The sequence below is a fragment of the Canis lupus genome, chromosome 12 (genome assembly GCF_003254725.2).
Source record: "Canis lupus dingo isolate Sandy chromosome 12, ASM325472v2, whole genome shotgun sequence".
Lineage (NCBI taxonomy): Eukaryota > Metazoa > Chordata > Mammalia > Carnivora > Canidae > Canis > Canis lupus.
The window spans coordinates 39,011,294-39,037,580 of record NC_064254.1 but is presented as its reverse complement, the minus strand read 5'-3'; the positions used below and the strand labels follow the sequence as shown (position 1 = coordinate 39,037,580).

General features: G+C 38.1%; 1 protein-coding gene across 3 annotated transcripts in view; it reads right to left on the bottom strand.

The window, feature by feature from the left end:
- The window catches only part of MEI4 (meiotic double-stranded break formation protein 4), a 204,432-nt gene that overhangs the window by 130,474 nt on the left and 47,671 nt on the right, over nt 1-26,287 (bottom strand). For all 3 annotated transcript variants that reach the window (XM_025444659.3, XM_049092266.1, XM_049092265.1), the window contains exon 3: nt 14,108-14,643. In XM_025444659.3, the coding sequence (XP_025300444.3) occupies nt 14,108-14,643 (536 nt within the window). The remainder of the gene's footprint in view (nt 1-14,107; nt 14,644-26,287) is intronic.

Genomic DNA, 26,287 nt, shown 5'->3' with positions numbered 1-26,287 from the left:
GGCAGAGGAAAAGATGGAGAATTGCTTTTGGGAATCTCTCAGAAAATGAGGAGTAACTTTTCCAGAAGCCTAAAGGAAGACTCTTGTGGTGCCTCATTGGTCTGAAATGCCTAGAAGCCTATTCCTGGCTTGGGAGATGAAATTAGAATTAGCCTTAAACCAAGGGCTTATGGGGGTAAATGCACTTCTCTCCTGTATGGAGAAAGGGATAGGTATTTTATATTTTTCTGAAAGGGATAGCTATTTTAATAAAATCGTAGGGTAAGAAAAATAAACGCTGTGTAGCTGTGGTAGGGTAAAAACTGGTCCCCAAAAGATATCCACATCAAGTCCTGGGGAACCTGTGAATATCACCATCTTATTTAGAAAAAGGGTCTTTGCAGAGGCCATTAGGATAAGGATCTTGAAAGGAAGACATAATCTTGGGTTGTTTACATAGTCCCTAAATGCCCTTACTTAGATCCTTAGAAGATAGCGACAGAAGAAGATTAGACACACAGTAGGAAAGGGAGTGTGAGGAAGAAACAGAGATGTAGCCACAAGGCAAGAAATACCAGCAGCCACAGGGAAGCTGTAAAAGCCAAGGAACTACTTCTCCCCTAGCATCTCTGGGGGCGTGTGGCCAAGTCAATATCTTTACCTCAGAGGTGGCCACCAGGACTGTGAGGGTAAAAATTAAAATTTCTGTTGTTTTAAAAGCAATCAAGTCTGTGGTAATTTGTTTCAGCACCCCTAAGAAATTAATATAGCAGGCAACCTATCAATACATTGCAGTCTGTATTTTTCTATGCATTATGCAGCTCTCTGCCTTTCACTCTCATAACTTGAGCACACTGCCCCCCTTCAAGAAATTACTCAGATACATCCTGTCTGAGCAACAAGTTATGACTACTGTCTTGAAAGTCCTGCTTTCTCCTGCTCCTTCTATTTTAAAGCTACTTCCTCCATGAAACCTTCCAAGTCTCACTAATTTCAATTAGGTCTTCTGTTTTATTCTCCCATTGTACCCTCTCCTCTTCTCTTTCTTTCTTTCTTTCTTTCTTTCTTTCTTTCTTTCTTTCCTTCCTTCCTTCCTTCTTTTTCTTCTTTCTTTCTTTTTTAATACCTGTTGTATCAGTTTACATTACCTGTTCATTTATTCAGTGGCTATCTAGATCATTAGTTCCCTTTGGCAGGGACTAATCTCATTCGTCTACCAGACTATATCTAGCATCTATGATAGCACCCAGCACATGAGAGGAATCCCTTTACTTTAGAGACCTAGCCCTAGAAAAGTACCATGGAAAAAAAACAAGTAAGTGGGTTAATGGTTAATCTTTGTATGCTCAAAATGTTCTGCTGTAAAACCATTACATCTATAAATAAATGAGAGGCAATTTCATGTTCTCAGAAATGTTTGATTTTTCCAGGCCTCACATCTGATAGCTATGATTTAAGTTTTCCCAACTCATAACTATTGATAAATACAGGCACAGTGGGAGGGGGTTACTCTAAGCAGATTTTGAACTCAATGGAAAAACTGAACTAAAAAATGATAGCTTCAAAATCCCATTTATAAAGCTTCTAGAACATTTATAGTGTATTTCACAATATTGTTAAAGCAGAGATGAAAACATTTGTATTTTTATGTAGACACAAGCAAAAGCACATAGTTTATATTCAATTAGAAACTAGATTCTACATGCGATTATAAAGTTTCAACAGATTTGTTATTTATAGCCAATAAAGAAAATGAGGAACAGCTGATCCTATAATGTAATACACAGTACTTTATTTTCTTTTACACTTTCTGTAAACATAAATTTCTGCACAAAATAAAATGCAGTAACTTATCCAAGCAAACTATAAATATTCTCATAAAATCGTGATAAATATTGGTAAGGTCTTTGATTTCTAATATTTTTTAACTCATAAATAGAAGTCAATTCATTTCTTTTGGATTTGGGACAAGAGTATACAAAAATTATTCTTTCAGTTAAGATGGAAATGAGATATAGTAGAATGAGGGAAGAATTTGTGGCCGGACACACAGGTTTGAGACCCAGGTCTTCCATGACTGGTTAATTAAGTGCTTTCAGTGAGTCTTTTAACCCGCCTGCCCTCAAATTTTTCACCTATGAGATGAAGGTAATAATAACAACCAGGACACAGAGTTGTTGTCAGAACCAGTAATAAACCCCAGGTGAAAGTGTATTACAAACTATAAAGTATAATATGAAGGTAGACTGCTGTTAATGATCTCAGGAAGAGATATTGGAATGTCAAGTATACCTTAACTGAACAGAGATCAGCTCTGTCTATTCTTCCTTCCTCTGTGTGTGCACTGAAAGTCAAACACTTCTGAAAATCCAAAGAATGTTTGATTTATACACTGATGCAGTGGTCAAAATAAGTATTAAGATCTGAGTTTATGATACAACTTGTTTCAGTAAATGCTTATTAAATTAAAGTACAACTGCAGGAACATTAGCCCAGATTTTTCTTTCCTTTTTTTTTTTTATTTTTTTATTTAAATACAGCTCTGCATGAAGATGAAATGGAGCATGGAGCCTTAACCTTTAATTCCACTTTTATTTCCCCAGGAATATCTGAGAACAAAACACACTGTGAGTAGCCTTTAAAATCCTTAAGGCAAACAGCAAGAAACTGATGAACACCTATGACAAAAACAAAAGCAGCAGAACATAAGGCTCTTTGGAAAAGTCAGCTCAGGAGCAAAAGCCTAAGTCATTACTAAAATGATGTCCTAACTCACAGCAGAGAAATAGATAACAAATGTTGCTACCTGAACAGAATTAAATTAAAAGTTAGTATGTTCTACTGGTTGATATAATCATGGCATGAATGAGCTTTAAGATACAACTTAAAGAGGTTCACACTGGTGAAACAAGATACTTGATTTCATGAAATGTATCTTCTGATTTACCCCATGCTTTCTGAAGGCCACATCATTGGTGAGCTAAGCAAAAATGGTTGTCTAAGAGGGACTTGTCAATATAAAATCAATGACAACATGAGAGATGCAACCCAATATAGCTCTACAGGAAGGGACTGATGCAAAGGGTAGGTGAAACCATGACACTCAAATAATTAATGTACAATGGATTTTCTATAGTTAATATAGAAAGAAAAAAAGCCCACGATGTCTACTCAGCTCATCTAGTCAGTGGGAAGCTGCAACCGTGGATGGATAATTAGTGACATCACCAGATGATATCAGCTACCTGGTACACAGAAGCACTTCAGGAATGGTATTATAGTGCCAGTAAGACAGAGGTGCTGCTAAGGAAGGTACTACACAAAAATTTGACCAAAAGTCAGAAGGTGGTATTTAAGTTATAGGCACATATGAACCATAACTTGTCATTTACTTTCAGTGTCTTATTTTCAATACAAAAAAATGCCTCATTTTGCTTCCAACATGAGCTCAGCATTGTACTAGCAATAATGAAGAGAATAAGATTCGACCCTCCCTCAAGGAGACAAGTAACAACAAGAAATATATATTAGGTGCTTATATGATACCAAACATTAGGCCAAGCACTTCATTTGCATTTGCCCATCAAAAATCTCCAACAGCCCTAGGAAATAATGATATTTATTATCTTCATCTTTAGATGTGGAACTTGAGTTAATTTGTCTCAGGTCACTGCTAGTAAATAAAAGTTGGGGATTCTAACTTAAGCTGTTAATTTCTCTGATGAAAACATATGAAAAGTTAAATATCCAAGCCATACTAGATAAGCTTAAATAAGACAGCGTGTGGCAAATTGAAAAGTGAATAATGTAGACCATAGTCACCACAGAAGTTTAGAAGAGAAGCCCATTTCAGGATCAGTTTGATAAGAAATAATTTAAGAGTAAAGTGAAATTTGAGCCATATCTTGGAATTTGGGTAGAACTTAGATGAGAAAAAAAGATTTATTTGAGCAGGATGTGCCAACCAGTTCTAATGATTTCCCAGACATTGTTACTTTTGAGGATCACAATATCCTTCTAAAATCCTATAAAAACTATAAGCACTTTTTAGGAAAAAGAGCATAGGCTGCTACATACAAAATCATACATGCAATTTTAAACTGTATACCTTAAGATATTCAAGTGCTTAACAAAACATACAAGAACCTTCACGACCTGGCCCTTCTCCATCAGTTAGGCTCATTCACTGCTAAGTTCTACTCCTTCCCAAAGCAAACTGTTCCAGGGCTCTCCAGGCTTCCTCCTACCTCACTGCCTCTTCTGGAAGAGCTTGAATACCACTCAGCATGCTTCTACAACTTATTTGTCACGTGACTCTCTTACATATTACCCATCTTCCCAGGTTCACTCAAGGCACCAAAAAGCCTTAAAAATGAAAAAAATGGTGATCAACCAGATGGGGAAATCAAGACCAGAAGAAAACAGAGGCAAAGCAGGGAACAAAGAAGACATAAACATTTTATATCTTATTCTCCCTCTGCCTGTGTCTCTGTCTCTCTCTCTCGCTCTCTGTCTCTCTCTCTCTCTCTGTATCTCTCATGAATAAATAAAATCTTTAAAAAAAAAAAGATTATTCACCATGACCAAGTGGGATGTATCCTGGGATGCAAGGCTGGTTCAACACTCGTAAAGCAATCAATGTGATAGATCCTATCAACAAGAAAAAAAACAAGAACCATATGATCCTCTCAACAGATGCAGAGAAAGCATTTGATAAAATATTGCATCCATTCCTGATCGAAACTCTTCAGAGTGTAGGGATAGAGGGAACATTCCTCGACATCTTAAAAACCATCTATGAAAAGCCCACAGCAAATATCATTCTCAATGGGGAAACACTGGGAGCCTTTCCCCTAAGATCAGGAACACGACAAGGATGTCCACTCTCACCACTGCTATTCATCATAGTACTAGAAGTCCTAGCCTCAGCAATCAGGCAGCAAAAAGAAAAAAAAGGCATTCAAATTGGCAAAGAAGAAGTCAAACTCTCCCTGTTCGCTGATGACATAATACTCTACGTAGAAAACCCAAAAGACTCCACCCCAAGATTGCTGGAACTCATACAGCAATTTGGCAATGTGGCAGGATACAAAATCAATGCCCAGAAATCAGTGGTATTTCTATACACTAACAATGAAACTTAAGAAAGAGAAATTAAGGAGTCAATCCCATTACAATTGCACCCAAAAGCATAAGATACCTAGAGATAAACCTAACCAAAGAGGTAAAGGATCTATACCCTAAAAACTAAAGAAAACTTCTGAAAGAAACTGAGGAAGACACAAAGAGATGGAAAAATATTCCATGCTCATGGATTGGAAGAATTAATATTGTGAAAATGCCAATGCTACCCAGAGCAATTTACACATTTAATGCAATCCCTATCAAAATACCATGGAACTTTCTTCACAGAGTTGGAACAAATCATCTTAAGATTTGTCTGGAATCAGAAAAGACCCGAATAGCCAGGGGAATATTGAAAAAGAAAACCAGAGCTGAGGGCATCACAATGCCAGATTTCAGGTTGTACTACAAAGCTGTGGTCATCAAGACAGTGTGGTACTGGCATAAAAACAGACACATAGATTAGTGGAACCTACTAGAGAACCCAGAAATGGGCCCTCAACTCTATGGTCAACTAATATTTGACAAAGCAGGAAAGTGGGATCCCTGGGTGGCGCAGCGGTTTAGCGCCTGCCTTTGGCCCAGGGCGCGATCCTGGAGACCCGGGATCGAATCGCACGTCGGGCTCCCGGTGCATGGAGCCTGCATCTCCCTCTGCCTGTGTCTCTGCCTCTCTCTCTCTCTGTGTGACTATCATAAATAAATAAAAATTAAAAAAAAAAGCAGGAAAGACTATCCACTGGAAAAAGGACGGTCTCTTCAATAAATGGTGCTAGGAAAATTGGACAGCCACATGCAGAAGAATGAAACTAGACCATTTTCTTACACCATATACAAAGATAAAACTCCAAATGGATTAAAGATCTAAATCTGAGACAAGAATCCATCAGAATCCAAGAGGAGAACACAGGCAACACCCTTTTTGAACGTGGCCACAGCAACTCCTTGCAAGATACATCTATAAAGGAAAGGAAAACAAAAGCAAAAATGAATTATTGGGACTTAATCAAGATAAAAACCTCTGCACAGCAAAAGAAACAGTCAACAAAACTAAAAGACAACCTACAGAATGGGAGAAGGTATTTGCAAATGACATAGCAGATAAAGGACTAGTATCCAAGATCTATAAAGAACTTATGAAACTCAACACCCAAGAAACAAATAATCCAATCATGAAATGGGCCAAAGACGAACAGAAATTTCACAGAGGAAGACATAGACATGGCCAATAAGCACACAAGAAAATGCTCCACATCACTTGCCATCAGGGAAATACAAATCAAAACCACAATGCGATACCACCTCACCTGTTAGCGGTGGAAATTAACAAGACAGGAAACAACAAATGTTGGAGAGGATGTGGAGAAAGGGGAACACTCTTGCACTGTTGATGGGAATGTGAACTGATACAGCCACTCTGGAAAACTGTATGGAAGTTCCTCAAAGAGTTAAAAATAGAACTGCCCTATGACCCAGCAATTGCACTACTGGGGATTTACCCCAAAGATACAGATGCAGTGAAACGCCAGGACACCTGCACCCCGATGTTTATAGCAGCAATGTCCACAATAGCCAAACTGTGGAAGGAGCCTTGGTGTCCATCTAAAGATGAGTGGATAAAGAAGATGTGGTCTATGTATACAATGGAATATTACTCAGCCATTAGAAATGACAAATACCCACCATTTGCTTCAACGTGGATGGAACTGAAAGGTATTATGCTGGGTGAAATAAGTCAATCAGAGAAGGACAAACATTATATGGTTTCTCTCATTCGGGGAACACAAAAAATAGTGAAAGGGATTAAAGAGGAAAGGAGAGAAAATGAGTGGGAAATATCAGTGAGGGTGACGGCACATGGGAGACTCCTAACTCTGGGAAACAAACAAAGGGTGGTTTGGGAAGGGAAATGGAAAGGGAGATGGGCGTGGCGTTGGGGTGACTGGGTGATGGGTACTGAGGGGCACTTGACAGGATGAGCACTGGATGTCATGCTATATGTTGGCAAATTGAACTCCAATAAAATATATATACAAACAAAAAATAAAAAAGAAATACACAAGAAAATTTTTTGAAAATCAGAGCCAAAGCATGAAATATCAGACTCGAACCCACCAAGGACTCAAGAAAAGGAGTTTTAAAAGACCCATATTGAGGTACACCATCCCATAGTTACAAAACAATGGAAATAAGAGAGATGCTAAATGCTTCTGGGAATACAGGAAGGTGGGGGACTAAATCACATTCAAGGAATTAAAGTCACAGTTACGGTGGAATTCTCATTAGCAACACCCGAACATAGAAGTTAGCAGAAAAATGTCTTAAAATGGAAAATTGATATCTAACCGGGAAATCAATTCTAATCCATCAATAAAGTTTAAAGTTAGAATAAAATATTTTAAATAAACAAATATTTTAAAAGTTTATAACCCATAAACCCATATTAAGTTAGCTCAAAAAGAATATACATCACCAAATGAAGTTATAAACCAAGAAACAGAATATATGAAATCCAGGACTATGAGATCCAACACAAGTAAGCAGCAGAGAATTCCAAGGTGGCAATTAAAGGATAAGAAGCCCCTGGAGTAATGCTGAGCAGAAAACATAGGGAACATCAGCCCAGATTAGAACTGGAAGATGGAGGGCTGCTGGACATGTTTCTTTAAACAGAGATGGACCTGATAAATGGTTTAATTTGTTTGGGCACACTGAGAAGATGTTCATAACCCTATCACAGTGATTGAAAGAAGAATCAATTATGGGTACATAGAAAACTAAGCAAATGGGGGAAAAAAGTAATTCTGAGCAATTATCTTTAGAAAAAGTTGTACAAATAGGAAATGAAATCACTGTGTAGTATCTATCTCCATGCTAATAAAATTATGTAATATTGATTTAGCTAAAACTTATGATAAAACCTATGTCTGGAGAGTAGGTAGAGGAGGGCAGCTACATTAGACATAAATTTTTCTCTTCCATGATACAAAGTGAACAGATAAAAAGGAGAGTAACTGGAGTGCCTGGCTGGCTCAGTTGGTAGAGTATCCAACACTTGATCTCAGGGTCATGAGTCTAAGCCTCACATTGGAGGTAGAGCCTAACCAAAATAAAAATTTAAATACATACGTACATACATACATACATAGAAAGAAAGAAAGAAAGAAAGAAAGAAAGAAAGAAAGAAAAGAAAGAAAGAAAGAAAGAAAGAAAGAAAGAAAGAAAGAAAGAAGAAAAAGAAAATCTGAGAAACAGCAGTGTACCCCTTTTATTTAAAAACACAGGTGTAATAGTGGCAGAATGGGAGTCAAGATCTGGTAGTGCTGGTCTCTGAGGGGTGATACTAAGGAGGGGGTGTGCCACAGGACTAGCTCTTTGTTGTTGTAAGTATAGAATATTGTCTGACTTTTAAAAATATATTCATAGGGCAGCCCAGGTGGCTCAGCAGTTTAGCGCCACCTTTAGCCCAGGGCCTGATGCTGGAGACCCAGGATTGAGTCCCACATCGGGCTCCCTGCATGGAGCCTGCTTCTCCCTCTGCCTGTGTCTCTGCCTCTCTCTCTCTGTCTCTAGTGAATAAATAAAAAATAATAAATAAATAAATAAATAAATAAATAAATAAATAAATAAATAAAATATATATATTCATAGGTTTCCACTCCTGGGAAGTAGATTTACTTATCTCCACTCCTCTCACTAAGTACAACTGAAAACTCTGGACATTATCTATAAGTCAAACCTGAGAAGATTAACAGACCAGCTTAAGACAAAAGGACAAAATGGTAAGTTCCATGGTTTTCCTTTTGCCTCATATGTCCCAGATTTCGAGTGAAAAAAGCCAATGACCTAGAAATGTTAATGGGCATGGACAAAACAAAAATAACAACAACAAAAGCCAAAGGGCAGAGAAGAGGCTGCCTAGCAGGATGGAAGGCTTTCAGAAATAATCTCCAAACAAACAGCCAAACGCCACAGAAAAAACACTGTGGCCCACCCCACTCACATGAGCAAAGGCCAACTGGGAAGCCTAGTACTTCCACCCTCTCCAGGCTATAATGAGATGCCCTCAGCCCACTGCTAGGCACCAAGGTGAGCCCTGAGGATCTAAACAGAGGAAGGCCCGGCATATAGCCACAAATACAGATTCTAGTGGAGGAGAATAACAAGTCAGTAGCTATTGGACAGTGTTATGTGCACTGTGGTGATTTTACATGAGAGATATTTAACCTGCAAAAGGAAAAGAAGTTGGAAGCTGGGTGGGAGGGAAGGCTTCTTTGAGGAGCTAACCCTAGAGCTCAATTTGTAAGGATAGGTAGAACTAACCAGAGAGAAGAAGGCTGTCCCAGGCCAAGAGACTGACAGGTACTAGGAAGAGAATAGAAAGTACTTGAAACTACAAATAATTCCATCTGACTGGAATGAAGAGTGGTTAGGAGGGAACACAGAAAGACAATGTCAAACGGGCTGGATAGGGGCCAGGCAGAGAAGGGCCTTGCGGGCTGCGGTGAAGAATGTGTGCTTGCCTGCTTCCGTCTTCTCTCTCTCTCTCTCTCTCTTTTTTTAATTCTAGTGTAGCTTACAGTGTCACATTAGTTTCGGGTGTACAACACAGTGATTTAACAGTTCCATACATTACTCAATGCCCATCAAGAGAATGCGTGCTTTCTTGTAAGTCCAAGAGGAGTCCCTAAAGGATCTTTGGCATTTTTTAATGATCACTCTGACAGTGCTGAGGAGGATGGGTTAGAGGAGGATCAGGTGAGTCAGGAATCTGAAAGGAAATTAATTTCCTTTCAGGAATCCAGACAGGAAGGGATGAACATACAGACCATACCAGTGGGGATTATATAAGCAATATCTGCATATATCCTATAATCTGGTTCAGTTTTACCAAATCTGAGGTTTTTGAGAAGAAAGAATGAAAAGGGAAAGCAGTGCCACATTCAACTCTAATAGTAGGTGCTTAGTGTTCACAGGGCTAACTAGTTTGGAGGCCTTGGGCAAATCTCTCTGAGCCTCATTTTTCTTATCTAACAAATGGCAACCATACCTATCTCACAGAGTCGTTTATAAATATATAATGACATAATGGATGTAAAAATATTAAGCACCGTGTATTATTTCCTGTTGCTGCCATTTCAAACTACCACAACTGCACTGGCATAATGCAACACAAATCTATTTAGTCACAGTTCTAGAAGTTAGAAGTCTGAAGTGGGTCTCACTGGGCCAAAAGAAGTCTGAAGGTGTTGCCAGGCCTGCATTCTTTGTGGAGGCTCTCAAGAAAAATCCAGTTCCTTGCCTTTTCCAATCTGCAGTTCTTGGTTCATGGCTCCTTCCTTCATCTTTAAAGCCAACATCTTTAAGTTTCTGTCCAATTTGGACACGGACTCTCCTGCCTCCCTCTTTCACTTACAAAAACCCTGTGAGTACTAGGTCCACATGGATACACAGGCTAATCTCCTCATCCCATGATCAGCAACCTTAATTTTCCACCCTCATCCCATCATGTAACTTAAAATATTTATAGATTCCAGGGATTAGGATGTGAACATATTTGGCAGATCATTATTCTGACTACCATATATACAAAAGATTCTAATTTAATATCTGCTTGGGAGTCAATTTTTTTTCAATTTCACAACTAATATGTCCAAGAGTTGTTTTATGGTTTAAAAAATAAGAAATTGAAGAGAACATTTTCTAAGTAACTCACTAGTGTATCTGTAAGATTTAGTGACATATGCTAAGTACCTAAAAGCTCAAAGATAACTATAGATTTTCATATTTAACTTAATATAATCTTTCCTGTCTCTTCAAAACAAATTAAAATTTAAGCAGAGACCCTGCAAAATCTAAATAGAATCATAAGCAGCATTCTGGTGCTTAACTTCTATGACAGTATCCGGGCTTATGAAAAAATAAATGGAAGAAATAACTGATCGTAGAAATAAGCATTTTCTGAGGTCTGAAAATACAGGAAAGGTCAGGCTATCAGTCAAACAAAGGGCATTAAATATCTCAAAGGCAAACATTCCTGACCCCAAGGCAAGGAGGCAGGTAAAAGAAGAACATACCATACCAGGGCCTATAAGCAGAAGGCAAGTGAAGTCAAGACTGCTTCCCAGGACCCCCAGAGCAAGCCTAGTGCAGACCTCTGTAAGCCATATGGTTCCAAGACACCTGTCAAATATGTCATTGTGGATTTTACCTTCTAGTTCCACACTCACAGTTATCCTAAAAATATGATATAGACATAATACTAAGATAACAACTCCTAAAAATTCGTTATTAAGTAAAGATAGCATATACTATAGCACAAAAATAAATAGGATTTATCCAAATCTGAAAAAATCACAAATCATACATGTATTTTCCCAAAACTTATTTTCCCCAAGAACTTAATAATTTCAAACAAACTATAATTAGGGAATTTTTCAAAACAATTTCCATGGTGTCTCATTTCAATCCTCTATCTCCTTAATATATATAGCCCTGACATAACTGACATTCCCACTAATAACCTTAAGATTCTGAAAGACGCCAACTTCTTATTGATCGTTAAAGAAAAACTAAGCTATGGCCATAATAATTTTACTACTAAATGTATTGAGAATATGTAAAAAATATATCTTTTATTTAAAACCTGGTTATAGATGATTTATAAATACATGAAATCCCTGTCAGACTATTAAATATTCATACCACAACTTTTCCTAGCACATTGCACAGACATAACTTTAACAAAATGAATAGCAGGGTTGGCGTTTCTAAGCAATACAATTTAAACATTTCCAATCATGGAAACAAGGTTTTCCCAAAGAAGCAGATTTTTTTTCTTTTTTTTTTTTTTTTTCTTTTTTTTCAGATTTTTTTTCTAAACCATGGCATTTTGTATTAATCAAAAATAGTAACAATAAAAAATGCAATAGGAGCTATCCTATATTTCACATCAGAATATATTCTTTCTTGAAACTAAAAAAAAAAAAGACAGAAAAAAGCATTTACAAAGAGCAATCATTAGTCTTTTTTTTTTTAAATAAGCTTTGTGAACATATCTGGAAGATGATGATGGTAATAAAGACAACAAAAGTTTGTATGATTTAATCTAAGAAGCTTTTACTGGCAAGAAAAAAAAATTCCCAGAGAGAATATCATTAAAACTTATTTATGAATCACCATCTTAATTTTAAATGCAGTGAGCAATTTTATGATTCTACTTTCACTACATGCAACAATTACTTCTCCAGAAAAAGACCAAAGCCCTTCATTCACTCATTCCCCCACTGCTGACCAACTATTCAACAACAGCTTGCACCAAGGCAAATTGGGTACAGCAAATACACTTCAGATCCACCCATACCATCACAAGCTTCTACATACTCCCTCCATCCAAGTCTCAAGGTTACTCATGGGTATTCTAATCCTTAAGTGAAAGACGACAGACTGAAAAATATATATGCATCATCTGTTAACTGATAAAAAATATAAATGCCAGTACCTGGAAGGCTCTAAGTCAACATAAAACCTTTTTAAAGTAATTTTAAAAGAAAGCAAAAATATGCAAAAAGATTAAACATTAAATATGAGATTTTTAAAAATATTTTATTTATTTATTCATGAGAGACACAACAGAGAGAGAGGCAGAGAAACAGGCAGAGGGAGAAGCAGGCTCCATGCTTGAAGCCTGATGAGGGACTCAATCCCAGAACTACTGGATCACGCCCTGAGCCAAAAGCAGACGCTCAACCACTGAGCCACCCAGGTGTCCCTAAATATGAGATATTTATTAATGGTGAGGAAAACAGATTATATACCTCAGATACTACTATGAAAAATCTGATATATAATTCCTGATTGATCATATCTGGTAGAAAAAAATTTCAGGTTGCCAGACAGAAAATTCATCTTTCACAAATGTCAAAAGCTTAATCATAATGTTTTCTATAATACTGGTCAAACCATACATTAACAGAGAAGAACAAACGTATATGCAACAAATTAGGTTATTAGATCAAATTTTGTTAGTTTTAAAAATTCAGGTAAAGCCTATACCATACAAAATTCAGATAATGGCAGTAAGGACAAACACTTGACAATGATGTATCAAAAGAAACAAGGTCTAACAATTTTTTTCCTGCAGTGAAACATCCGTTAATAAGTTAAGATAGACCTTTTAGTCTCCTCGTGATATTTTTAGTAGTCAATTAGAAGAATTAAAATGTGAATAAATTTGGAGTTTCCCAAACAAAGGATCAGATAGGAAGGAAGATAGGAAGTAATACAACAAAGAAACTATCCATTATGTCTCAAGTCAAACAGCAAAACAACAGCAGGTTACCTCAATGTCATTTGTTAAAAAAGAATCCCTGAGTCAACCTTACTAAGTTACCTTAAATAAATAAGAAAAAAAAATAATAAAGCCATATGTTAGTGTTCTTCAGCCGATTTACTCATTTAATCCACAACTGCAGAGGGTCCGTGGGGCATTATGCCACTTACAATGGAAATTCTTTTTAAAAAAAGAGAAAAATATTCTTTGACCTCCAGGCATCTGGTAGTTAATGCCAGAAAAAGAACAAATTCAATACAGTACAGGTAATCCATCATGAGGAATTTAACACTCATAGAAGTTATAGATTGGGAAACCATTAAATGCTAGTGGTTTTTTGAAAAATATTGAGACTTTATGAGCAATAGGAAGTAAATATAGGCAAGGGGGAAAAAAGAAGATAAGAATTCAAGGACAGCAATAAAAAACAGGGAAGATAACTCAAGTAGAGAAGCACAAGCTGGAAGCAGAGCTATCTATGGAGAGAACGATGCTGCAGCAGAGGCCAGAGAAGGGGACATGACATATGAGTGAGAGCTGGAGATGGCTGCAAAAGGTCTACCTGGAGCCTCTGAACCACAAGTCTTAAGGGACAGCAATCAACATCCAATGGGAATGTTTACCAAAATTATTGGCATATTATTTCATGAAAATAAGAGATTTAATACTTACCCGATTTAAATGGTTGCTCCTTAAAATAACCTGTAGTAGGGTTTTCTCAAATTCTTCTAACTTCTTGGAACACTTTTTAAGAATATGATTAGATAAGTGACAATCACTGATCAATCCAGCTAAAGTATCAACAGCATCTGCCCAAAAGCTTGAAAAAGGAAATTTGGGTTTACGGTAAAAAGTGATCAGGCCATCCAGCAACTGAAAAACAGAATCAGATACTGTGGAAAAGTCATTTTCAAAGTGGCTTAAGTCTGTTTTCAGACTCCCTGATTCTGTCAAGTTCTTCAGTTCAAGTAGACGTTGCAAGAATTGCATGTGGGAAAACAGAGGATTTTCCACAGTGGCACCATGTCTTTTCACAATGGGCAGGGGCAGAAAGGGTGTGGGGGTGCAGCTCTCCACAAAATGCTGGGGCATCTCTGAAGGTTCACTTCTCTCCTCATTTGATAAATCACACCCAGAATCTTCCAGCTGACTTAATGTATTTTCAGAACTTCCAGGTTCCTGAGCCTGCAACTGGGAAGTTGGGTCTCCTGAAACAGAAAGGAATAAGTGTTATCTTTCTGTCAATTTCTTCATATAAAAACTAGAGAAGGGCACCTGGGTGGCTCAGTTGGTTAAGTGTCCAACTCTTGAATTTGGCTCAGGTCACGATCTCAGGATTGTGAGATCAAGCCCCATGTCGGGCTCCTTGCTGAATGTAGAGCCTACTTAGGAGTCTCTCCCTCTCCCCCCACCACCCTGCTTGTGCTTGTTCTTTCTCAGCAACAACAACAACAATAAAACTAGACAGATTTTCTAACTTAAAATACTTAAAATACTAAATGAAGCATGGAAAAACCTACTAAACATTTAAAAACTAGTAGCATAAAAATCAAAGAGAGGAAAAACTGTGAAAGAAATTGCTTAAGCTGACTACAGAATGAGCTCCGGTAGAAAGTAAAGGTGATTCCCCCATATTTTTTCAGGTCACTATCTCTCATCCAACTATGTGCCATTCTTGAAAGACACAGAGAAGAAACCACAAGACCTGAAGGAGGTAACTGGTAGAGATTCCAACAGGTAACTAACTACAGGGCAATAAGGTGTATCCAGAGATAGAGATGTGCTCAGGGCACTAGGAAAACAGGAGGACCACCGAACAGCGTGCCCTGGTTGGATTAGTGCATCTTAGAAGAGGTGATGGTGGAACTAGTTTATAAAGCAAATGTAGGCATTCCAAGTTAAAAGTTAGGGGAATGCAGGAAGAGAATTCCATATACCAAAAGGTAAGAGCTAAAGTATAGACTTAAGAAGGAAAATAAAAGCATTTGTGTGTATAAGGAGCCATAAGTAGTTTGATGTTCATTTACAGAAAATATGAAGCAAGATACTAAAAGAAAGAAATATGTAGAGGTCAGCTCATCAAATATCTTAGAAGGCATATAAAGGGCTTAGAATATAGGAAGAGTGAATGTAATTCAAACTTAAATAATGTAAGACCCCTTTGGAAAAATTACACATCCACATGTATACCTGATATATAAAAATAAGTACCTGTAAACAACTTATACATATGTGTGTGTGTACTTATAATTATTCAAGCAAACCTACATCTGTATCAAGAGAGATAAATAGATGGATAGGTAGAGTGAGATCTCATAGATCCTTGGAAGGATCAGAATCTTCTGATACTGACTGAGAGATACTGCAATTAAAGCTAACCTAGTAATTTTAGGTCATTCTTTGACAGAGATGCCATCATAAACACAAATAAGGTTACTGTCTGTAAAATGATTATCAGTAAAATATACACACAAAATTGAGAAATTCTCATTGAATGTTCTAAAGTACATGCATATATTTATGAAACCAAGGCTGGGAAATATTGCTGCCAGCAATGAAAGACACTAAATAGTATAATGCAGGAAAGAGAAATGGCTTTATTTTTCATTTCACAGATCACTCCCTCTATTGGCTGCATGAAAGGCAGATTTGAGGAGGACACAATGAGACATTGAAGGATGTCCTAATATCAGATGATGAAAGAAATGAACCATGCAGTTGCTGTGGAAAAGAAAGGAAGGGGCTGACCAAGGAAACAAATATAAAACATCAAAATATAATCTAGAAGGCAGCGAACTGATTAGGTATGGGCAATGAAGTTGAGGTAGGAATAAATTTCTCCTTTGTTTCTGACTCAGGTGACCAGGTAAATGACAGCACTACTAATTGAAATGGTAAAAACACAGACAAAAAAAACTGGCTTAGGAGAAATGATGGGAGTTCAGGTTTGGTCTTATAAACTGCGAAGCAACTGGAGAAACTCTAGGCAAAGAGACTGACCTAGAAATTGGTCCCATAAGCCTAAGGGTGTGGAAAAAGTCCAGACTGAAAATACATTTTTAGGAGTCATCAGTATGTAGGTGGTACATGAAATCATGAAAATGGTTATGATCACTTGGAAAGAGCATGAGAAGTGACTAGAATGGATCAAAGAGGGACCTTGAGGAGTATCAATATTTGAGGGCTGACTAGAGAATAAAAATAATTAAGGAGACAGAGAAGGAACAATTAAAGAGGTACAAAAAGAATAAAAATGACTGTGTTATGAAAATCAAGGACAAAGTTTCAAGGAGAATTGCATGCAGTAGAGAAGTCCATAAAATACAAAGCTGAAAAAAAAATATGTTGGAATTACTCATTAGAAAATCACCAGTGATTGGATCCACAGAAGCCTTGCTCAGGCAGGGTGGTGGACAGAGGCCAGAAGGCAATAGGAGTGACTGGGCAGAAAGTCAGAGAAGATTGGCCGAGGTTTCTGAGGAGTTGGATCAGGAAAGTATAAAATGGGAGAGTAATTGCAGGCAAATGTGGCATGTCAGATTAGGAGAAGCTTGAGCAATTATAGACTAAGAAGAAAAAAACAACACAGAAGCAAAATTTGGAGTTATAAGAAAAATTTAAAAAGCCAGGTGAGGCATGGCCTTGGAAAAGGCAGGGGGAGACTGAGTCAAAGACCCCAGTGGATAGGTTGTACTTGATACAGGATGCAGAAGTAATTTTTTTTTTCCTTTGAGGCTAAAAGAAAGAGAATGAAAATGTATAGGAGATGTAAAAAAAGAATACAAAAAAAAATACCCTTAGCATACAGGAAGTTAAAGGAGATTTCACCAGAGTCATTTTTTAAAATTAGAGATGAGGGGATACTGGTTGATCAGGGCATGGAAAGAATGATGAGAGGAACCCTCCTCAACTTACATTGGAAATCTATCTGATTTGTTGCTCTTTTGTCCTTCAATACAAATAGAAGGTGATGATGAAGCAAAATGAGAAGATCAGGCTTTGATTTAGAGTTCATTCAATTAACAAATGTCTGCCATAACCACCAGAAATGTGCAACTATGTGCTTGCTAATTATCACGACAGTATCTGTACTCTGTGGTAAGAGGATAACGCAGTAAGTTCATAAATGTGGTGGTAACCCAAACGGTGAACTATTGGTGAAGCATTTAACTACATGTGACTATTTCTATACTAAAACAGGCACACAGCCTGCTCATTTTAAGCCACCAGACAATTTCTTTTTCTTATGAGTAAGAATAAGTATTTGAAATGAGTTCTCACCCTTCACAAAAGGGTGAGGGATTACAGTAATTATTTAGATAGATTATATTTTTCTTTCATGGAATTCAAAATGGTTCTTCACTAAGAAAGTGAACATAAGTTTAAATATTTCATGAACCTACTCAACTTTCCATCAAGGTAAGCTGAACTTCATGGATGATGATTTTACAGAAGACATAAAATGAATTCTACCAACAACTAGACTGGGAAGCAAAAAGCTGTTTTCTTGTTTCTGCTTTTTACTCCTCATTGGCGTTATCTCCTGGCAAGTCATAACCATTCCATCCCATCTCCTTCAAGTGCTGATAGGTACATATTTGCCAGGAATAGTTCTACAAGTGCATGTATTCTGGGCATAGGAATATACACTGACCATCACACTCCCTGGCTGCTTCATTTCTACACCTGCAGAAAAGACTGATGAGGGCATATGTTGAAGATGCCAATGTGGGAAACCACACATAGAGCAATGTCCTCTCAGTGCCCTAAAGTAATGCACAAACTCCACCAGCAAGGACCACAGTGAGCCTTCATGCAATATGGCTTACAGTATTAAAGTCACTCTGTCAAAATTAATAGAAGAATCTCATATTCACATTTCACTTTACAAAGCACTTTCACATCAAATAATTCAATTGTTCCCAACAACCCTTGAACATGTGTTATTATTATCCCTAATTTACCAATAAGGAAATGCATGCTCAACTTGATTAAGAGGTCTAAGAAAAGCCACAGAGGGAGAAGTGAAACCAATTACTCGGTTCCAAGTCCAATCATCTTCTAACCACAGCAAAAGGCTTGTGTGCTCCCATGCCAGCTTCTGTACATACCCCTGGCTCTTTAAAGGGGTCTTACAGAACTCATTCTACTCAGATTCTACTCATTTGCTTGGATGACTTTTCTCAAAATAAATCTTGAAGCTTGACTAACAAAGCATCATACCCAAAGGAGAGAAGAGAAAATGAAGCCATGCTACTGCAACTTTCTGTAATTTCTGTTTTTTCCAGAAGGGACTAAGGTGAAGCAGGAGTCAAATGATGTTTCTCTCTTAATTTGTTATTGGGCTGAAGGGATTGAGGACTGTAATTTCTCTCCAAGTTATTGGAGATGATCTAATCAACATATTTGTCATTAGATTTAAAGAGACAGTAAAGTACATATACACAGATGCTGATCAGAGTCCAGCACATATTAAATGCTCAGAAATATTATCTATTATTTTTAAATGATAATAGATACCAAGAATCTAAATTATGCTAAAGCATGACATCATATATAAAAGTGCATAAAATATCAATTAAAATTACAGATCCTGTCTAAAATACCCTATAGTCCCTCTCTTATACCCCAGACCTCAGGCTTACAATTCCATTTCACTGGACCTTTGTTTCTTCATCTTCTTCCAATTGTTAAATTCCATCCTAATCCCACTTACCATTTATGAGTAGATCTCAAGCTTGCTCAACAAAACAGAGCTGTGCTCACCAGCTACACATCCTACCCCTGAATCAAATGTATTTTCTGCTGCACCCCAAATTGTCACATCCACATCAATTCTTGATGCCTTTTGTCACCCATTTCTACAATCCCTACATTACTTATAAATTTAGACCCATAGAACCAGCTGTCTAAAAGACATCCATACACCTTTAAAATTCCATCAACTTTTTGTTTATAAAACTGTACAAATCATCTTCGTGCACTGCACACATAAACATACAATTCTTGTTTGTACAGCATACAGCCAATTTCAGCCAAGAGCAAAACTATTCCTCTAATCACCAGACCCGAGTGAGGGATCACCCTGGGCAACTTTCTTCCACCATCCACATAGAGTGAAATGCCATGTCCTGCTGATTCTACCTTCTGTACCTGTATTAGTCAGGACCCTCCAGAGAAATGAAAACAATAAGATATATACACAAGAGAGGGAGAAAAGAGATTTATTATGAGGCATTGGCTCACGTAATTATGAAGGTTGAAAAATCCCAAGATTCGCAGTCAGCCAGCCAGAGACCTAGGAGAGCAATGGTATTATATTCCAGTGAGACTACAAAGGCCTACAAAGAGGAGCTGGCAGTGTAAGTTCCAGTCTGAAAGCCAGCAGGCTCGAGCCCCAAGGAGAGCCAATGTTTCAGGTCAAGTTCAAGGCAGGAAGAGACCAATGCCCCAACTCAAAAGGCAGTCAGGAAGAAGGAATTCACTCTTACTCAGCCTTTTTGTTCTCTTCATGAGTTCAACAGATTGGATCAAGTCCATCCACACTAGGGTAGGTGGTCTGCTTTACTCAGTCTATTCAAATGTTCATCATGTCTAAAAATACTCTTACAGACATATCTACAATAACACTTGACCAAATACTGGGCACTAGGTGACCCCAGCCATGTTAACACATAAAATTAACCATCATTACATATGTGAACCTATTCTTCCCTTCTCCCCTCCCCTGCTCTAGTTCACACCATCATATCTCTTGAATTGATCACTGCAACACCCTTGCCTAACTGATCGACCTGCCTTTGATTCTGTCTTCTTCCAGGCCATATTCTGAACTGACCTAAGAGTCATCCTGCTGAAATACTAATTTGATCACAGGATTATCATCCTTAAAACCTTCCAAAGGCTTCCTTTACCAGATAGAGTCCTCTAAGATCCTCAGCTTGGCCCACAGATTCTTTCACTGTGTGGACCCTGTTTACTTTTCCAGCCTTGTCTCCATTCTCACTCTTACTTATGTGTAAGTAGTATGAAACCCTTACAGTTTACCAAAAAACACCAAACTAATTCATCTAATTCTGCATTTGCACAAGGTGTTCCCACTAAGTGATATGTTCTGATACAATAACCCAGAGATGGACTGATTCTTCAAATCCTGATTCAAATGCTCTGTGAAACTTCCCCTGCTCTGCCCTACGCAGAGGAAATCATTCCCCATCTGGGCTATCATGGATCTTACACATACTTCCATTACTGCACTCATCAACCTGTTCTTGGAAGGGAGAGATTCTTGAGGACAGACACAGAGTTTGTTAATCTGGGAATTTCTATTGCCTGATGCCTGCCCTCCTACATAGTTGGTGGTGTGAATATGTAGAATATATATATTAACAAAAAGTGAGATCAAATTACATCTCTTCAAATGAACTGAAATGTTATCTCAGGCATATATAACTTGTCAACACCAACTATGATTTTTTGGTATTAATAACAGTCACTCATACGTATTGACGAACCGAACAATTTAAAAGTAGTGTTCACGCCACCTGGTGGTCAAACAGAAACTGCTATTTTAAAGTACCACACAATTCTGAAATGACAATGTTTCACTTTGAAGGAATTGTTTGTCTTCTGCCTCTGAAAGGATGTATTTTACCATATCGCAAAGCATATTTGATAAATGCTGACAAAGAAAAGCCTGCAGTTTTATTTAATCCCACTCCAGCAGCTGGCATCATAATTCTAGTTTTGAATACCAAGAGAGACAGCAATGTCAAATGCATGAAATTATAAGCCAATGGAATGATTCATCTTAACAGAATTGTCTTCACTGCATTATGTTCACAAGACAAAACACTGCATTTGTGTGTCAGCTTGGTCCAGGACTACTTGACAGTGCAATTCCTCCCATGCTGAGTGCCCAGACTCTGAGCTTTCCTGGTTGTCCCCATCTCTCTCTCCCAAGCCACTGACTTGGCCAATTTAAACCTTCCTCATTGTTGTCTTTGACTTTCTCTTCCTATTCCAACTTCATGGGTGTCCCTACCATTCCTAGAGCCAAAAGAACTCTGTCAGGCAGATGATTTTCAAATTTCTACCTCTAAATCCTACCTCCTCTCCCAAGCTCAAGTCCCTAGGTCTCAGCGCTTTAAAACACATAAGTCCAAAAGAAACTGCATCCTTCACTTCCACTTGGCCGAATTCCCTGAAAACACCGCTACCATTTCCTGTCTCCATCATGTGTAACCTAAGGGTCAACACTGACTCCTTCCTAAATCCCCATGTACATTCCAATGACAAGTAATATTGATCCTGCCTCACTCTTCTGTTTCTTAGATTCACTAAGTTTGTTCCCATTTAGGGCCATTCCTTCTGCCTGTGATGCTCTCCCCCACTCTGAACCCCAATTTTCTCAAGGCTGGTTCCTCATTACCATTTCAGTATCTGTTAAAATGTTACTTCTTTAGAGACCTTATGTGACCACCCAATCTAAAGAAGCCACCACACCAGTCTCTGTCACATCTCCCTGTTTTAATTCTCTAAATCTCACTTATCACTACCTGATCATTTCCTGCCAGTATAACCTGTCCCACCCACAAAATCTACACTCCACAACAGTCTTGGACTGACTGTTTTACTGCCATATCTCAGAACCTGGAATACTGAGTGAGAGATCTCGAAAGAAATTTATTATATCAATAAACACCTTTTTTATTTTATCTCCTTTTTCCCCATGCCAAAATGATTACATGTAAGATATGGGCAATGACTGGGCTGTTCCTGTCTCCAGATCCTCCCTCCTCCAAGCAACCCTAAACCCAATGCCCAATTACTGTGCCCAAATAACCTATGTGTCAGATCACCTAAAGGAATCACTTTTAGAAAGCATACTGGTTGGCACATACATAGCACACACCCAATAAATGCTAGTTTTCCTTCTATTTTCCTACTGGAAAATCTCCAAAGGCTCCTCGCTGCCTACAGAATAAAGCATGTTTTCCACTGTCACACCTCTTAATAGGCTCCAACCTAGTTTTTCATCTTATTTTCCAGAACACCTCTTCATGCTCTGTATGCCACAGTCAAATTAGATCATTTGCCAGCAGATTCCTATGTCTGTGCTTTACACTGTTCCCTCTTGCCTGAAATACCCTAGTATTCATAGCTTTCTAAATCCTACCCATCCTTCAAATCAGCAACATCCTCCAAAAAGACTTTCAAAAGTCCTATTCTTTAAGTCAAAATAATCACTCTCTCTCCTCTAAACGTCAGTATCTTTCTCTGGACCATAGTCTCATTGGGTGTAATTAGTGATGTGATCTTGCTCCCAATAGAGTGTCTGATTCTATGGGCACCTATCGCTCTACATTCTCCACATTGTTTATACCGAAGAGCTACTAGAGAAAAAGGGGCTGAATAAATGAGCAACAGAAACACTCTAATGAGAAAGAGTTTTTAGGACAAAATTAGAAGCTGATAAGAAAAAGCAATTTCTCTTTGGATTCAGTAATTTGGGGGCAAAGATATGCAGTATAAGTAAAAAGCAAAAATGAAAGTCCTAATTTCATTTCCTAACAAACAGGAAATGTCATGTTGAGAAACCATGAACATATATTATAGACCTACAGAATAACATCAAACCCATGAAAATACAACCTTTTTACCACATGAACCAATGAATCCACCTGCATAACTTCCACTCATCAGTGTGGATGTTATGAATGCCAAGTAGAGCTGGTAAAAACAATACAATCATGGACATCAGCAATACACCCCATTCACTGGCTTCCCAATGTTGTGAATGCCCAACGATACAGCAGTTTACAATCTGGTCCCTATTAGCTTTCCTGTTGAGATCATACACATCTCCAAGCTCCCCTTGACCAAGTCTCTTTCCGAAAGAACTTGCCTGAATTTGTTTACACTGAGCCCTTGATGCCATTGCTTTGACTTCAGCTCTTGACCAGAGTTCCAACAGCTCACATGGGTACTGTTGACAAGTTACCTTCAAGCCAGCATGGTCCCCCAAGCCCACCCTGCTAGACAACTGAGGTTGGCATTCATTTTCACTGATGTGTCTATCTACTTTATCAAAAATCAGAATCACTGGGATCTTTTATCCAGTGCAATTTTTCCCAACCTATAGCACCATAAGGGAAACATACTGAAATTAAGTATTCCTAGGTACAATTAATCAGTGTTTCCAGGAGATGGCTCCAGGAACTTGTATTTTAAATAAACATCTCAGGGGAGTCTCATAATTGAGTAATCTCAAGAATACTGCTTTGCACTACTCCCAAACTTACGCACTCAGCCTGTTTCACATGTTTCTTGCTGAGCTACAGGTCTCCTACTTATGAGATCTTACAGTGGTGGTTTTCAACCTTACCTGCACATTTAAGTGACTTTGGAACATTTCAAAATTCCAATACCAGACCACATTCCATGCTGAGTATCATGCCAGAATCTCGGGTAGAACCCAGATATCAATAATTTTTAAAGCTCCCCAGGTGACTGCAGTGTGAGAACCACTATCTTAGATTAATATATATATTTGTTCTGCTTTCTTTGGATAGCAGAGGAGTGTGGCTCATTCATGCCATCTTCAAATCTTCCAGAAATGTCTATTTCCCTCTTTATCTATTCATGTTTAATTCACATTTAATCTTTCAGGGTTCAGCTGGTATTCTATTCCCTTTTCAAGGTCATCCCTGCCACTGTATTTTCTACTTTGTAAAAGTAGAGCCTTATACATTCTAGCTGTCTCCTTCCAACCATATCTAAGCCAGTGTCACATCCCTTATGGACCACAGCCTTGGACTCCTACACAGCAGTCTGCTTCTCCTCCCACTTACATTCTCCACACAGCAACCACAGCAAAAAGTTCAAAGCTCCTGCTTCATGCTCACCAAAGGATTCCCACTGTGCTTCAAGTCCTACCTACTGGAACAAGCCCTGCATAGCCTGTACTCCTGGCCTCTGTCTGGTCTCATCTCACTCCCTCTGCTCTTTGCTCACTAAATATACAAGCTAGTTCCTGCCTCAGGGGCCACTCAGATGACCCTGCTCAAAAACTTCCTTCTCAATGAAATCTCTCTGACCACCCAGTTTATTAGCAGCCCTGCCCCATCCACAGGCATTCAACCTGGTTTATTTTTTTCACAGCTTCTAACACTTTCAGAACTTTTCCTGCTTGTCAGTTTGTTTGTTTTTGTCTAACTTTTCCACAGAAATATCTATTCTGTTTCTTCTCTTTTTCACCACAACCCCCAGAGATCAGTTTTTGTTGAAGAAATGAATCAACTAATGAATGAATAACCATGAATAAATATAACCCCAAATGAAACTATATACATCATATGTAGTGTCCTTCTATCTGTCTACCTCAGGAGATCTTGCCTCTCTAACCAGATAGTAAACTCACAAGAGGTAGCAAGTAAACTACTTCTTTTCCAACCTTGAAAGTCAAGCACTGTACTGAGTAGACATCATATATTTAAGTACTTACTTGTTGACTATTTGCGCTATTTTAGAAGATCCTCAATATTGTATTGAAAAAGATAAGTTGGTTTTTTAAACTAACTTTCAGTTACCTGTAATCTTCTGACCCATAAGCATCCACATCTAAATTATAATGTTTACTATATCACACCTGAATAAGCATAACGAGAAGTCTCTCATTTTAATTCACCTCTCCAATTTTTTCATGTTTCAATTCCATTCTCTAAATGACACCCATCTTAAAAAGTACCATGCAACTTGTAAATCTATGATTGCAGGCACTGCCTGTATGTGGCCATTGAACTACCTGATATGGAGTCAAACATATTTTTGTATAACTGATGTACATCTGTTCAGATTAAGCAGAAAGAGATCTCAACCAGGTAAGTGCTACAGGGATGGTCTAAGCCTAAGCCTTAACTGCATCTCTGGAAATAAGGCTTTCCTCTGACTAGAATGTTTTTTAAAGCCTGTCTTGTATAGGCTCATGGTTATGGGTTTTGGTTTCAAGATTTTATTATTATTAATTTTTACATGTGATATATTGAAACCAGTCCATGAAGTCTAGGCTTTGTTAAATAGTGGGGCACTTGGATAGTTCAGTCAGTTGAGCGTCCAACTCTTGGTTTTAGTTCAGGTCACAATCTCATGGGTCATTAGATCAAGCCCCATGTTAGGCTCCATGTTCAGTGGGGAATCTGCTTGAAGATTCTTTTTGCCCCTACCCCTGCTCATGCATGGCCCTGTGTGCATGCTCTCTTTCCCAAATAATCTTTTTTTTAAATTTTTATTTATTTATTTATGATAGTCACAGAGAGAGAGAGAGAGAGAGACAGAGGCAGAGACACAGGCAGAGGGAGAAGCAGGCTCCATGCACCGGGAGCCTGATGTGGGATTCGATCCCGGGTCTCCAGGATCATGCCCTGGGCCAAAGGCAGGCGCTAAACCGCTGCGCAGGGATCCCCCAAATAATCTTTTAAAAAAAACTATCAAATAGATACTGTGCATGACTAGAACCAGTGTTTTACTCTAAAACATTACTGATGATCATAGATCCGAAGGAAATTGCTTTCTATGATAAAGAGGTAAATAAAACACAAAATTGAGGCAACCACAGTTATTTTGCTAGTTTCATTTAAAATACTATTTATACCCATGGGAGGGCAATACTACGTTATAATACCCCCTTCTTATTTATTTCAGAATCATTAACAGGTCAGTCTGTTCCCAGGTAAATGCTAAACATATAGCTTTACACAATTAGGCTTCCCAAAAACATTTATCCAATCCCCTTTAATTTTCAGCTTTGGTGACTAAAGATAATGTTTCTCTCAAGTGCTGGAGATTCTAAGC